Source organism: Mirounga angustirostris, unplaced genomic scaffold (assembly GCF_029215605.1).
Source record: "Mirounga angustirostris isolate CCGP_5_RB_7025 unplaced genomic scaffold, mMirAng1.0.hap1 SCAF_14, whole genome shotgun sequence".
In the NCBI taxonomy this organism is placed as follows: domain Eukaryota; kingdom Metazoa; phylum Chordata; class Mammalia; order Carnivora; family Phocidae; genus Mirounga; species Mirounga angustirostris.
The window spans coordinates 63,486,841-63,500,492 of record NW_026991722.1 but is presented as its reverse complement, the minus strand read 5'-3'; the positions used below and the strand labels follow the sequence as shown (position 1 = coordinate 63,500,492).

Sequence of the window (13,652 nt, the reverse complement as noted above, 5' to 3'; positions counted from 1 at the left end):
GCTCCCTGCTCGGCAGGGAGTCTGCTTCTCCCTCTGCCCCTCCCCCTCTCATGCTCTCTCTCTCTCATTCTCTCTCTCAAATAAATAAATAAAATCTTTAAAAATAAATAAATAAATAAAATAATAATAAATATTATATTTTGTGACTTAAGATATATATGTTTTATACAAATAAAATATTGCTTTAATTTTTTTTGTATTGGAGCCTACGGAGGACTTTGTTTGAAGCCAGGTCCTTGTTATGAAATGTTTGAAAATCACTGCTTCAGGGTAGCACAGGGCTTCCACATGACTGTCAGGTGGTCCTCATGGGCACTGTAAGAGTGTCTCTGTGAGACCGTGGTACTGAGGCTTCTCAGCCAACTCAGGGTGAGACTCAAACCCAGGGTGCACACCTCCAGGTTCCGTGTTGCCTGGTCTCTGTGCACCACTAGCCATTCCTGCCTGCCCTCAGGAATTAAAACCCCTGTGGGCCAGGCCTGCTGATATCAGGCTCCAGGGAGCCACCCTTCCTCCTCAGCTGTCCTGGCTTGGGAATTCCAGCTCTGAGTCTAGAGTACCCATCCCTTTCAATCCAGAAATGTGGCAGGAGCTCTTTCTGTGCTTCCAACCTTGCCAAAAGCAGCACCCAGGTTACACCGAGGATAGCCCCCAGTGCGGACTTCAGCGTGACTTAGCCATCGTCCCTGGCCAAGTGAGATTACTCAGGGGTGATCAGTATATACTAGACAGTTTTGACTCTGAGCAACAACTACAGTGAAGGGGAAGGGATTATTGGAGTGGATAGCTGACAATCCCATTGACCTCTGTCAAGACTTTGTCCCTAAAGCCAGGTCCTGGAACTGGCCTTGCTCAGGCCAGGAGGAATTCAGAGAGCCAGTTTCAGTAGCTCCCATGCCATCAACCTGGCTGCAGGCCCAGAACTGGAGAGTTGGTAGAGCCAACTTCAAATCCTCGTCCCACCACTTACTCATTGGGTGACTTGGCCCACATTTCCTGGCCTCCCCGAGACTCTGTTTCAACCTCAGCAAAATACCTCCTGGGTAGTTATAAAGATGAAGTAAAGCATGACGAGTGCCTGGGGCTCGGAGGATATGTCATTGTGGGTTTCCTGCAGACAAGGCTGGTATTGTGGTATACTTCTAATACTTGGCATAGGGTATATGTTTGATGCTTGATTAATTATTTTAACATTGTTATTTGGCTTTAGAAATTCAACCCAAAAATCTTCAAAAAGAAGCAGAAGAATGGGAGTTCTGCAAAGCCCAGCTGCCCATATTGCTGCTGTGCTGTTGGCAGCAAGGACCGTTCTCTCTCTGTCTGGGTGAGCCCCCACTCCCTCCCCCCAACCTCCTACCAAGAGCTTTTGTGGCTCCTGCAGAGGGAAGGAAAAGGAGCTGGTGAAGGAGGCGGAGCCCAGAGGCCTGGAAGGGGAGAGACTTCCCCCACACTTCTAGTGGTGCTCAGTGTGTCCTTCCGCCCTACACCTGGGATCAGGCCCCCTCGTTACCCCAGGAAGAGGGAAGGACTGAAGACTGGGCTTGGGCCCAGCTTGGAGAGGCCACCCTGAGCCCCAGTCAGAGCAACTGTGTGTCCAGACTCAGGGAATACCCTCAGTTGGTGTGTTGTGTTTGCTTCCTTTTAGAAAACCTTTCTATCTATATATAACCTACAGCAAATGTATTCACCTAAAGTGTACACCTCGGTGCATTGTCATACATGTATGACATGCATACATACAGTCTAACCACCACGCCATAACCCCTCGTCCCTGCCCAGTCAAAACCCCACTTCTCAACCCCCCTTGGCCAAAGCAACCACTCCAGTGATGTCTGTCACACTGATGAGTTGTGTAGTTGTGTTGCTTTCACTTGGCATAATATTGTTGAGATTCATGTTTGTTGTTGCATTTTGCAATCAGTGGTTTGTTCCTAACTAGTTATTAATTTCCCCCATAAGCAGAATGGATTTGTAGTTGTAGACTTGAAGGTTATCCTCTGGCTACATTTGTTACAGTTTTTTGTCACAGAGAAATTGCTGCATACACTGTGGGCTTTTTTCAGGCCCTTATTCACGTGACATTTCAGAACCTGAACCCTAGTGCCATCATAGGCAGTTCCAGGAATGTTCTTCCCGGGCTCCTTCTGGCCTGGGGCTCCATTTGTGGTGCTTTGACCAAAACATCACTGATCGTGTCTCATTTTCTTATAATGCTGAGGTCAGGTGTTAACACAGGCTCCAGATTTCTGAGTGGTCTGTAGGCACATTTTTGGGAAGATAGACGGGGCTATTTTTTTCTGGAAGTGGAAATTAGGGGAGGGACAAGATTCTTCTTGTGGATTCCAGGTAGCTCAGATTCCCTATTCTCAGGACTAGGGTAGCTGCAGCAGCTCTTCCCCCACAGAAGCAGCACCTGATGGGAGCCATGCAGAACGTGTTCCCTCCCAGCCCATTACGCTGTGGCCCCTAGACCTGTCAGCAGGGTGGCCAGACACTAGCATGTGAGCTGTGGGGTTGTAGAGATGGCACACAGCCCAGCCTTTTAGTGACTAGATACAGGTATACATGTGGTGAATGTTGTGCAGTCATCAAAGAGAGGTTTTTACAGTGTTTAATTATGTACTTATTATGTATTAGATGAAAAAGCAAGCACAATCATGTGCCAAAGAATAAAATATTTGCATAAGAGAGGTCAAGAGAAAATAACTCAAGTGTTATAGTGGTTAACTGTGGGTCTGGATTCAAGGCAACTTAAACTGTTTTTGGTGTTGCTGGACTATCCGCACACACTTTGTAGAATGAGCCCATGTGATGTATGTAGCCAGTTACACCGAGCTTTGCATTAATACGTACCAGAACTCCTTGGGCCCAGAGAAGATGTGCTGGCTTCTCTCCGAGCCTGTTGTCCTCTCCTGGGTGCTACTTTTGCTGCTTCATTTTCTACCCAGGCCTTGGCATCCTACACCTGCTTGTAGACGTCTGCTCAGGTCATTTCGTCTGCCTTTCTAGAACCCCCTTCTCCATTTCTGGTTGTCTATGTATAAAGCCATCTCCTCTGCCAGACCACAGCGAGCCCTTCAGACAGGGGCCACACTAAAATGCCTATTTTGGCAGGTTTTGGTTTCCACAGTTTGGGATCTTGCTGATTGCTGTTTGAATAGAGTCAAATATGCCCTGTATGTCAACAAAAACTCAGACCAAGGCTTCTAGGACTGTTGGTGAGCTGAGTGGACAGAAAGCGTTTTCATTCATTTCATTAACCTTTCCCGCTTCTTTCCCTCCAGCTCACGTGTCTGAAACGGCCTTTGGTTGTCATCCATGAGCTATTCGACAAATCCATCATGGATATTTCCTGGTAAGATGGATTCTTCTTACAATGCACAGGCTAGGAAAAGAGAAGCCACACGTTGGAACACGAGGCCTCCGGATGTGATTAGGGTCAGGCAGCCAGGGATTACCCCCACCTCCTACTCCCCAAGGTGTGGCAGCCAGAGCAGACCCCTGGGTGCTGTCTGCACATGATTCAGAAAAGGGCAGCTTGGGCCTGCCATTGGGAGAGTGTCTGCTGCTGTGCTCCTTGCTTTGTTGGCATTTGCCCCTGGAAAATACTTCCTAGGCAAACTGGCATTTGGGAAATGGAGAGTGCTGTGATTCTGGTTTCACTTTACTTTGTCATTGCATGAACCAGATTAGCACAAGTGTAGAGACACATTTTCTGCTTCTCAGTGACTTCATTTAGATGTATACTTAATGTTTTTTTAAAAGTGGTTTCAAAAACAAATAAAAATGAAATTCTTACAAAATACAAGATGAGAGGGGCGTCTGGGTGGCTCAGTTGGTTAAGCGACTGCCTTCGGCTCAGGTCATGATCCTGGAGTCCCAGGATCGAGTTCCGCATTGGGCTCCCTGCTCAGCGGGGGGTCTGCTTCTCCCTCTGACCCTCTTCCCTCTCGTGCTCTCTGTCTCTCATTCTCTCTCTCAAATAAATAAATAAAATCTTAAAAAAAAAAAAAATACAAGATGAGATATAATTTGCACATTTGCTTAGAATTAGAACTAAAGGACACCAGAACCTGCTAGGGTGTGATTGTCTCCCCTGCCCCCACCCTACCAGGGAATGCCACAGAAGGGAATGAAGGGTTTCTGGCATCTCTGTAAAGTCCTGCATGCCATCCTCCTGGTCCAGCCTTGGAGTTGTAGTAAGCCCCATAGGCACTTGCTCCCCAGGCTGCTAATAGCCATCTCTTTCAGGACTCTGAATGGGCTGGGCATCTTGGTGTGCTCCATGGATGGCTCTGTGGCATTCCTAGATTTCTCCCAGGATGAGCTCGGAGACCCCTTGAGTGAGGAGGAGAAGGTAAGAGAACAGTACACCTTCAGCTAGTGGCCTGAGTGCTGCACTTGCTATCGGGCCATGGAAATAGCCACCACCGCTCTGACAGGCCCCTTCAATTGGACCCTCCTCTTAGGATATACACAGACACATTGTTTCTTAAAGTATTATTGGGTATTTGTCTTTATAGCTCATAATGCTTATCTTCTTTACAAAGTAGATTAAAGATGAGACTCTTATTCATGTCAGAAATCAGTTCTGGAATTAAGAATAAAACAAGTTGGGCATCTTTTCTTGAGCTTATAACTAGCCACACACCGGAAGGTTTTCACCCTGGAAGATAGTGAGAGTGACTCCCAAGGGTCCCTGCTCATGTCACTTTCCTTGTCTTGTAGAGACATAGTTGCCACGGAGCAGCAACTATAACAGTAATACTGGTCATTTCTTAGGACTTACTGCATGCCAGACTCTGGGCCATGTATTTTGCATGTATTATTTCATATGAATTATACAAAACCCTTCAAGCAGGGCTCATTCATTTTATCAATGAGGTAACTAAGCCTCAGAAAATAGTGTGGCTCTTTGCAGAGACTGTATATGACCCTTAGGTATGAGAACAGAACCATGAGCCATGCCCATAGGCCTCCCCACTGTGCTTTGCCCAGGACAGGGTAGCCCATGTGCTCTTCTTCAAGGACTTTGGGAAAGGCCCTGCTTAAAGGACCGTAGACTGAGAAAGCAGACATTTCTATAGATGGGCCTTTGATGACACTTAGTGAAATGTGTTTGTCTGAAAGAAGCCTTATGAAAGCCCAGAGGAGGTGGGCAGCTCTCCCCTTCAAGGTGCAATTACTGGTAGAGGCTCCCTCATAAGCTACTGTGTGGACCTCCCACAATGATGTAAACCCCTTGGGGATAGGGGTCTGCCTTCTTGACATACCTAGAATGGCCTGGTTCCCTAGGAATCACTGGTCAGTGAAGGGATGAGTATCTCACTGGCCTCAGGTCTTCTTTCTACCCTGTCACTGTTGTCAGGTATCCTGGGATTGCTGTGCGCTCCCCTCCCTCTTGTTGAGTCCTGGTTCGTCGGGGGGAGCCCTACAGAATAATACTGTCTAGCTTACCATTTCCCAGATGGCAGGCAGGGATCCCATGTTTAAGAAACATAGGTAAACATCTGCCAAACTCTGAATTCTGCCTCCAGATTTCAGGGAGGGATTGAGGGGAGAAGGGACAGGTAACAAGGGAGGGAGGTTCCTGGCCACATACAGCACACCAGGCCCTGCAGAAATGGGTCCCAGGGCATCACCTCCCCCTGCCCAGTATCCTCTGCTCTGAGGCATATGTCCTGTTGGCCTCAGTTGGTCATTAGCACATCCTTGTATGAATCTGCTTCTCATCACACCGGTCACTCTGATGTGCTGTGGACACTGTCCCTGCCCACTTGGGGTCCTATCTGGTTTGTTGTCGCATGGGACTAGTGAGACCTGGGAAGGTGGAGGGAGGGGCCCTGCTCAGAAGCGTCAGGACATGTTAGGGAACAGCAGAGGCAGAGAAAGATTTCCCTAAGTCTGTTGTGCCAGGCCTTCCCTTACTCTAAGACACTGTTAGCAGCCTCACATCAACTTCCAACCACATGGGGCTGACGACTGCAGACAAGAACAGGGAAAGGAAGCTCTGGATTTTAGCATCTGATTCCCCAAAAAGTGTTTGGGGTCCTTGGAGTGATTTAAGAACCTTACATTAGCAATTTGAGTGTCTTAATTTCAGTTCAGCAAATGTTTATTGCCATTCATTCTGCACCAGACCACGTGGTAGGTGTTTCATCAGTTACTCATTCACTTTCATCCCTGGTTCTAGATACACAAGAGGTTCTAAACATCTAGAGAGGGTGTAAGACTTCTCCAGAGTCATCTAGTCAGCCACAGGCAGAAAAGTGTGGGAGGCGAGGGCAAGCTGGCACCCAGGGCCCTGGGACCACTGCCCAGGACCCTTTCCACTCTCAGAATCAGGAGAGCCAAGATGCAGCTCGCCCACACTAGTGGGCACTAACCACCACTTTGCTGCTCACAACTGGTCTGTTGCACTTCTCTCTGCTTCCCATAGAGCCGCATTCACCAGTCCACATATGGCAAGAGCTTGGCCATCATGACTGAGGCCCAGCTCTCCACAGCCGTCATTGAAAACCCAGAGATGCTCAAATACCAACGCAGGCAGCAACAACAGCAGCTGGATCAGAAGAGTGCCTCGGCCAGAGAGACAAGCTCAGCTGCCTCAGTTGCTGGTGTCGTCAATGGGGAAAGTCTGGAAGACATTAGGAAGGTGAGGTCTCGGCCCCATAGCACTGAGGACTTGGGTACATACCCAGGGACAGGGCAAGGGGAGCATGCAGTCTGTTGAACAGAGTACAGACACAAGTGGTAGGGAGGCAAGTGTATGCTGTGTCTAGAATAGGACCCGGGGTGAGCCAGCTTGGGGCTACTTGGCCCTATTGCCATCAGCTGCATGAGGTAGTAATGGAGCCTAAGGCACTTTATCAAAAGCCTCTTTGTCCCAAGGAGCTCTAGAGGAGGTCATCTCTTGTGGGAACTTCCAGACCTCACTTTTAGCCTTTCTAGGAAATTCTCGATACTGAGAACAGTAGATTTCAGATTCTGACCTTAGGAGATGTCTGTGGGCTCCCCGCTTCTTCCTCTGGAAGCCCATGTCTCACTGTGGACATGGGGCAGGAACAGAGCAGGAAATGTCAGGATCACCTGGGGAGCTTAGATCACCTGGGGAGCTTAAACCACCTCCAGGAGCTTGTGCAGGGTAACAAACCTCCCCAGGTAATTGAGACACAATGTGTGACTGGAAACCTTTGATTTTATGAGCCTTCAGTGGAAGAAATGACTCTGATGAGAGAATGTCTGGAGATCACAGCTTAGAGACAAGAGTGGCTTGCAGATGCAGGTTTCCTTCATTCTTTCCTTCAGTAAGCCCCATGGCTGCTGGGCAGGAGTGGCCAAACAGCGCGTGCTCACTGCCCAGGAAACCTGGCCGGGCCTGCAGTACTGGTGATGGAGAGCAAGGTGCTGCAGCCAGTTCAGCTGGGAGCTTTCTGTCCTTGCTGCTTTATTGTGCAGGAAGTTGAACACCCACCTGACAAAAATGTTTGTTTTTTGATTCAGTGGCTTAGTTTAGTTGGACCAGAAAGGCCATAGAAAGGGAAGTTAAAATTCATTTCCTTGGAAGCCTTATTTTTTGATATGTAGAAATATTTGGCAGAAACTTTTCTATTCATATATGTCACTCTACTTTGCCAGAATCTTTTGAAGAAACAAGTTGAGACTCGGACAGCAGATGGTCGCAGAAGAATCACGCCTCTCTGCATAGCACAGCTGGACACCGGGTACTTGTTCACTCAACGAGCTTTCTGTGGCCTTATCTGGGGAGGTCTTCCTCTCTCCTTTCACCAGTTAGCACTTTCATAATCAGGGTCTTCACAGGCTCTTGGGCCAATCTGACCCATAGAATCTGCAAATGGGGGCGTTGAGCCCGGCTCCCACCAGCCTCAAAGCCCTGTGGTTCCTACAGAGCCCTTATGCACATTTGACTCATGCAGAAGGTGGGCAGGGAGGAGCCCGTGACAAGCCAGAGGGCGAGGGCGCCTTCACAGGGCCAGTGTGTCCACATGGCCAGCTCTGCTTCATTGTTGGTGGGGCATTGAAGACACCAGGGAGAGAAGTCGGACTGATTTTTTTCTGTTTCATTTTTCCCTTTTATACCCTTCTATATACACACTGTTGAATAGTAAAAACCCAAAGGACATAAACATTACCCGTAATCCAGTCTCTGAGATATAATTACTGTTAACATTTTGGCATCTGTATCTCTGGTCCTTTTTTCCCCACTTGTTCCTGTATCTTGACCTTGCATCCTTTTTAATAAATAGTCCTCTGAAGCATTGGCTTGCTGATTGTCCAGGTTCCCAGGCTGTGAATGCACCATGATTTACTTGACCAGCCCCTTAACTGTGGACTTGTAGTTTGTGTCCAGTGTTTTGTGATTGTAAATGAATCTTTGAGCACAACCGTGACTGTTACTTCAGGATACTTCCCAGAAGTGGAATTGCTGGACAGAGAATAGGGCTCTATGGCACATTTCCCTGAGTGGGCAAAAAAGGGGGAAAGTGGACTCAGTCACCATTTGCTGTGTAGCATCTGTAGTCAGTCTTGCTTTTATATTGGTCATTCTCCCCAAAACAGTGTATGTTGATTCAAAGGATGATAAGGCCCTGCATGAAAGAAATAGACCCCCACTGTCAAGGTGATTCATTCTGGTTTTATACTCATTCAACCAGTCTGCTCAGGGCACCACACACACAGTAGTCCTTTGCACTTTGCACTTGTTCGTCCATGAGCTGTCCGAAATCTTCCTTGAAGTCTGAAGAGACCTTCAGTCATATGATATGCTGATCTGACCTCCTCATGTTAGAGTGTGCAGGTTCTGAGGCCCTGGAGGGCAGAGACCTCACCAGATGGAGCCAGAACCAGGTCTTACTCCTCCAGAAGAGTGGTTTTCCCTTGATCAAGTCTTTTTCCCATTATTAACCTACTAGTGGGTAATGCCATATGCTTACTTTTTATTAGGACCAAATGAGACAGGTATGTGACTGAGCTTTGAACACTGAAGGGCTTGTGGGAGTGAGGGTCCTGGAGGTGGTGGTGATGGTGGCACTTTTCTTCTATGGATCCTTTCAGGCCTTACTTGATGAGGAGACAGAGGTGGTAGGTGGCTTTCTACCTGGCCTTAAACCAACTTTCTGCCACAGGGCACATATTTCTGGCACCAGAACTTGATTCTTTTGGTCTTAAAGGCTGTTTTGCCCTCTTGATTCCCATGTTAAAACGAATAGCAACAGAATAGGTAATGATTAGCTTAGCTAATCAAGCAAGAAAAGAAAAAGCGCAAGTATTTTAAATGGAAATAATCACAGATAAAGAATGAATCAAAAGTTTGAAGGACTTCTGTACTGAATTCTGTGCAAATAAATTTAAAAGTAGATGATTTTGAAGAAAATAAAATTATAAAAACTGAAGAATCTATACAACTAAATTATTATAGAAGAAATAGAAGATGCTATCACAGAGCTAATCTACCAAAAGCCACCAGACTAAGAAGGTATCACAGGGAAATTCTAATAAAGTTTTCATTCTAATCATTCTAATGATTAGAGGGACAGATCATTCTAATACTATTAAAAATACTCCAGTGCATAGAAAAAGAAGGAAAATTTGCAGAACCTTTTTTGAAAGAACATAATATTTACACCAAAAACATGACAAAGATAGAACATAATAAATGCCTGATCAATCTCATTTCTGAATGTCAGTGCAAAGATGTTAAAGAAAATAGTAACAGAAACTTACAGTGTGTTACATTGCTAATACACTATGACCAAGTAAGGTTTACAGGGAAGCAAGGTGGTTCAAATTTTAGGAAACTTAATTTGCTTCTACATGTCAAAAGATCAAAAGAAATATATGATCATCTCCACAAATGCCTAAGAGACATTTTTACTAAATTCAACATTGTTCTGATTTAAAATTTAGTTAAATATGAATAGATGGATACTTCCTTAATTTGATAAAAACTCTCCCTTATTTTAAAGTAAATTCAAAAACTAAACAAGTGTCCACTCTTGCTGACTATACTTTAACATAGTTCTGGAGGTCCTAGCTCATACAGTTAGTCAAGAGAAAGAATAAATTGGAAAGGAGGTGGTAAATCATTATTTAAAGATGGTATGATCTACAAGAGAATCAACTGGGAAAACTGCCATAGATAATAAAAGAAGACAATAAAATGACTGGATACAACCGATCAAGTAGCAGCAACTACCTTTAGAAGATATAAAGGAAGAAATCACTTTCACAAATGCAATAGCTAGAATGTAACAAAAAAATGTAGATCCTTATGAAGAAAAAATTTAAGACTGAGAGAACTAAAAGAAAATTCAAAGAAATAACTAGAAATGCATACCATTTATTCCCTAGGGTGACTCAACATCATAAGATGATCGATCTCTCTCAACATGAGCCCATACAAATAATTAACAGGAGTTTTCAGAATTAGGCTGATTCTAAATTTATGTGGAAAAATAAGTAAGAATAGAAGAATATATATAGAAGAAATATTTCTGAAAAGGAAAATCAGAGAATACTAGCTCCACCAGAAATTAAAACTTATAAACTATAATAAAATGGATACTAACACACGAACAGAGTAATAGACTACAATGGAAAACACAAAAGTAAACCCAAATATTTATGGGAATTTTAAAGGTAGCATTTTGCATCAGTGATGAAACATCAGCTAATCTAATAAATGAGAGTCCGGACTACCTACCCTCTAGAAACAAAGTTACCTCACAACTTAAAATTAGATAGATTCTGAACAGCTCAGAGATTTTTTTTTTCTTAATGTTTAGCTTTTTTGTTTAAAATTTTAGAAGATTCCCTAAAAGAATATTTTTATGATCTCAGGGGTTAAAAAAAAAGTCATTTTTAAAAATGGCATAAAATTTAGACCACACAAAAATAACGTTTTGGGGGCAAGGAAAATTGCACCATAAAAAGTCGCTCAAGCTCCATGATGGTTGTAAATATTACTTAAAAATAAAATCTTAAAAAAAAAAAATCCTAGGGAAAATACTTCTTCTTGCTCATATAGGGAATTTTTTAGTATGTTAAATAGGTCTTGCAATCAATAATAAAGACCAGTAACCAGATAGAACAAAATACAAAGGATATAAACAGTTCACCAAAAAAAGGAAATCAGGTGCTTCTATATGAAAAAATTTCAATCTCACATCAAAATAATTGCAAATTAAAACTACATTAAGGTACTGTTTTTCATCAGATTGTCAAGTTATCAAATTGGTAAGACTTGGTGGGAGTTTGGGGAAATAAGCACTCTCATACACAGCTGGAATTTAAACCTCCAAGGAAGGCACTTTAGAACTATTAATCAGAACTCATTAATGAACATTCTATCTGCTGCTGCAATTCCACTTCTAGGAATTTATCCCATGTAATATGTGAAACAACTAGTGCAATGACGATTATGATAGGGAGCATCTTTGAGCAGCTACTGTGTGTTCTAAATGTGTGCTACACTGACCACATTAGTCCTGACCTCATGGGGAGGGTCCTGTCACTTTCTGTTTTGCAGATAGGAATCTGAAGCACAGAGTGGTTGAAGTGCCCAAGGTCCCAGCGCTTGTGTATGGCAAAGGAGTGAGACCTGGCTGGATTGGCCCAGGGCCCTTAGCCTTAGCACTGCAGTATCTTGCCTCCTGCTACAGCAGTGTCTATTACAGAAAAAGCTGGGAGACAGCCCTGGCATTCCTCAGTAGAGGCTGGTTAGGTAAATTATGGTATATCCATACAGCCCATAATGAAAGGGAGTTTTACTCCGTATGCTGCATTTCATGACTTCTGAGACACATGTTGCACATTTTAGCATCTCTGAAGTCGGTACATTTTATAATCAGTGGCATCTAACAATTACATTTGGTAGTAATTTTTTCTTTCTTAGTGGTACATAAAGTACCAGTTCATCTTAGATTCAATTACACCTAGTGTATGACATAATTTTAGTTTTCTTTTTACTTTTCTGTAACTTTGCACATTTTCTTCCACAAAAAGACTTCATCTTTGGACCCAGAAAAAAATTACTTCAAACATAGAAAGTACTTGATGTGGTGTCTAATTTCCCAGGCTGATTTCCCAGGCTGATTTTTGTTCTTGACAACAGGGACTTCTCCACGGCATTCTTTAACAGCATCCCACTCTCGGGCTCCCTGGCGGGCACCATGCTCTCCTCTCATAGCAATCCACAGCTACTGCCCCTGGACTCCAATACCCCCAACTCCTTTGGCGCCTCGAAGCCCTCCACAGAGCCTGTGGCTACAACTGGCGCCAGGCCGGCTGGTGATACTGTCAGTAAGGACAGGTGAGTGGGCATGCCAAGGCTTGCTCCTGTCCCTGGGGAAAGTTCAGGTTTGGACACAGTTCCACTGACACTTCATGGCTTCTTCAATAAAAAAAGAAAGAGATGCTTGATTTTTTTTATGAGGGCCTGCTTGGGAGGGGGACCTTGTTCAGGTGAGTCTCTTGATACACAGGACCACAAGGACTTCACCTCCTGGGGCAAGATGCAGGCCCAAGATGTGCTCCTAAAGGTGGGAACCGGCCAGGGATACATCGCCGGCCGCAGGGTCAGCCCCACCTCTCAGCAGGTCTGCACTGGAAGTGGCTTAGGCCCCCACTGCACAGTCAGGAGCATTGCCACACCAGTTATCTCAGGAAGGGTATCTGGGGAAGGACAGACAGCTCCAGATCTGTGAGACATTTTAACAGTTGGCCCTGCACATCCTGGGAGAGGAGGAGGGGGCTCCCAGATGCCTGCCAGGTGTCTGGTATGGGGTCCAGGCAGGTGGATGTGGTCAGTAGGAGGCTCCATGGCTTTGGGACTCAGCATGTGTGATGTGCTTGGGCATGGGGGAAAGTTTACAGGCTCAAGCCTAGGCCTCTCCTGTGGAAAAGACAAGGGCTATGGGGTGTGCACTTGGAGGAGAGTATGAAGAATGCATAATTGCCAAGGTAAGATGAGAGGGGCCACCCAGGCCACAGTGTGTTTGGCCAAGGATGAAGGCCAGGGATAGACCGTGGCTTCAGGACTCTGGGTGGGGACTTCTCTCATCAGACCATTTGTTGAAGCAGGAAAAGCTGGTGGTTTGGGGTGGAGATGCTGTATTCAGGTTGTGGAGATATGGCTGTATGGTGAGAAAAAAGGGTTGTAAGAGCCACTTTCTAGGCCTCATGCTACCCCAGAAGCTCTCAGAACAATGCAGTGGGGCAAATGTGAGTGTATTTGCTCATGACCTTCTTAGATAGCCAGACTTCAGATTTTAACACATGAAAGTATTGAAAGAAATAGCAGTATTAGATTACATCTTGAAATTGGGTTTATATAACTTTGGTATTTGTGCCCCTTTTAGTTGGCTCCAAGTAACACAAATCTGGGACTCCTAAATGCTTGATGGATTGTGCTTGACATGCCCTCCCATCTTTTTACCCCACCCCCACCCCCAGTGTGAATGCTACCTCTACTCCTGCTGCATCGTCACCCTCTGTGTTAACGACCCCGTCCAAGATTGAACCCATGAAAGCATTTGACTCCAGATTCACGGAGCGGTCCAAAGCCACTCCAGGTGCTCCTGCCTTGACCAGTGTGACTCCAACAGCTGTGGAAAGGTAGGTGGTGGCTATGT

The 13,652-nt window shown here is 45.1% G+C and overlaps 1 protein-coding gene across 5 annotated transcripts in view; it reads left to right on the top strand.

Moving 5' to 3' along the window:
* The window catches only part of LOC123852796 (protein HIRA), an 89,815-nt gene that overhangs the window by 35,536 nt on the left and 40,627 nt on the right, over positions 1–13,652 (top strand). For all 5 annotated transcript variants that reach the window (XM_045887114.3, XM_045887116.3, XM_054510382.2 and 2 more), the window contains 7 exons: positions 1,211–1,324; positions 3,285–3,355; positions 4,252–4,357; positions 6,440–6,655; positions 7,639–7,724; positions 12,134–12,331; positions 13,474–13,635. In XM_045887114.3, the coding sequence (XP_045743070.1) occupies positions 1,211–1,324; positions 3,285–3,355; positions 4,252–4,357; positions 6,440–6,655; positions 7,639–7,724; positions 12,134–12,331; positions 13,474–13,635 (953 nt within the window). The remainder of the gene's footprint in view (positions 1–1,210; positions 1,325–3,284; positions 3,356–4,251; positions 4,358–6,439; positions 6,656–7,638; positions 7,725–12,133; positions 12,332–13,473; positions 13,636–13,652) is intronic.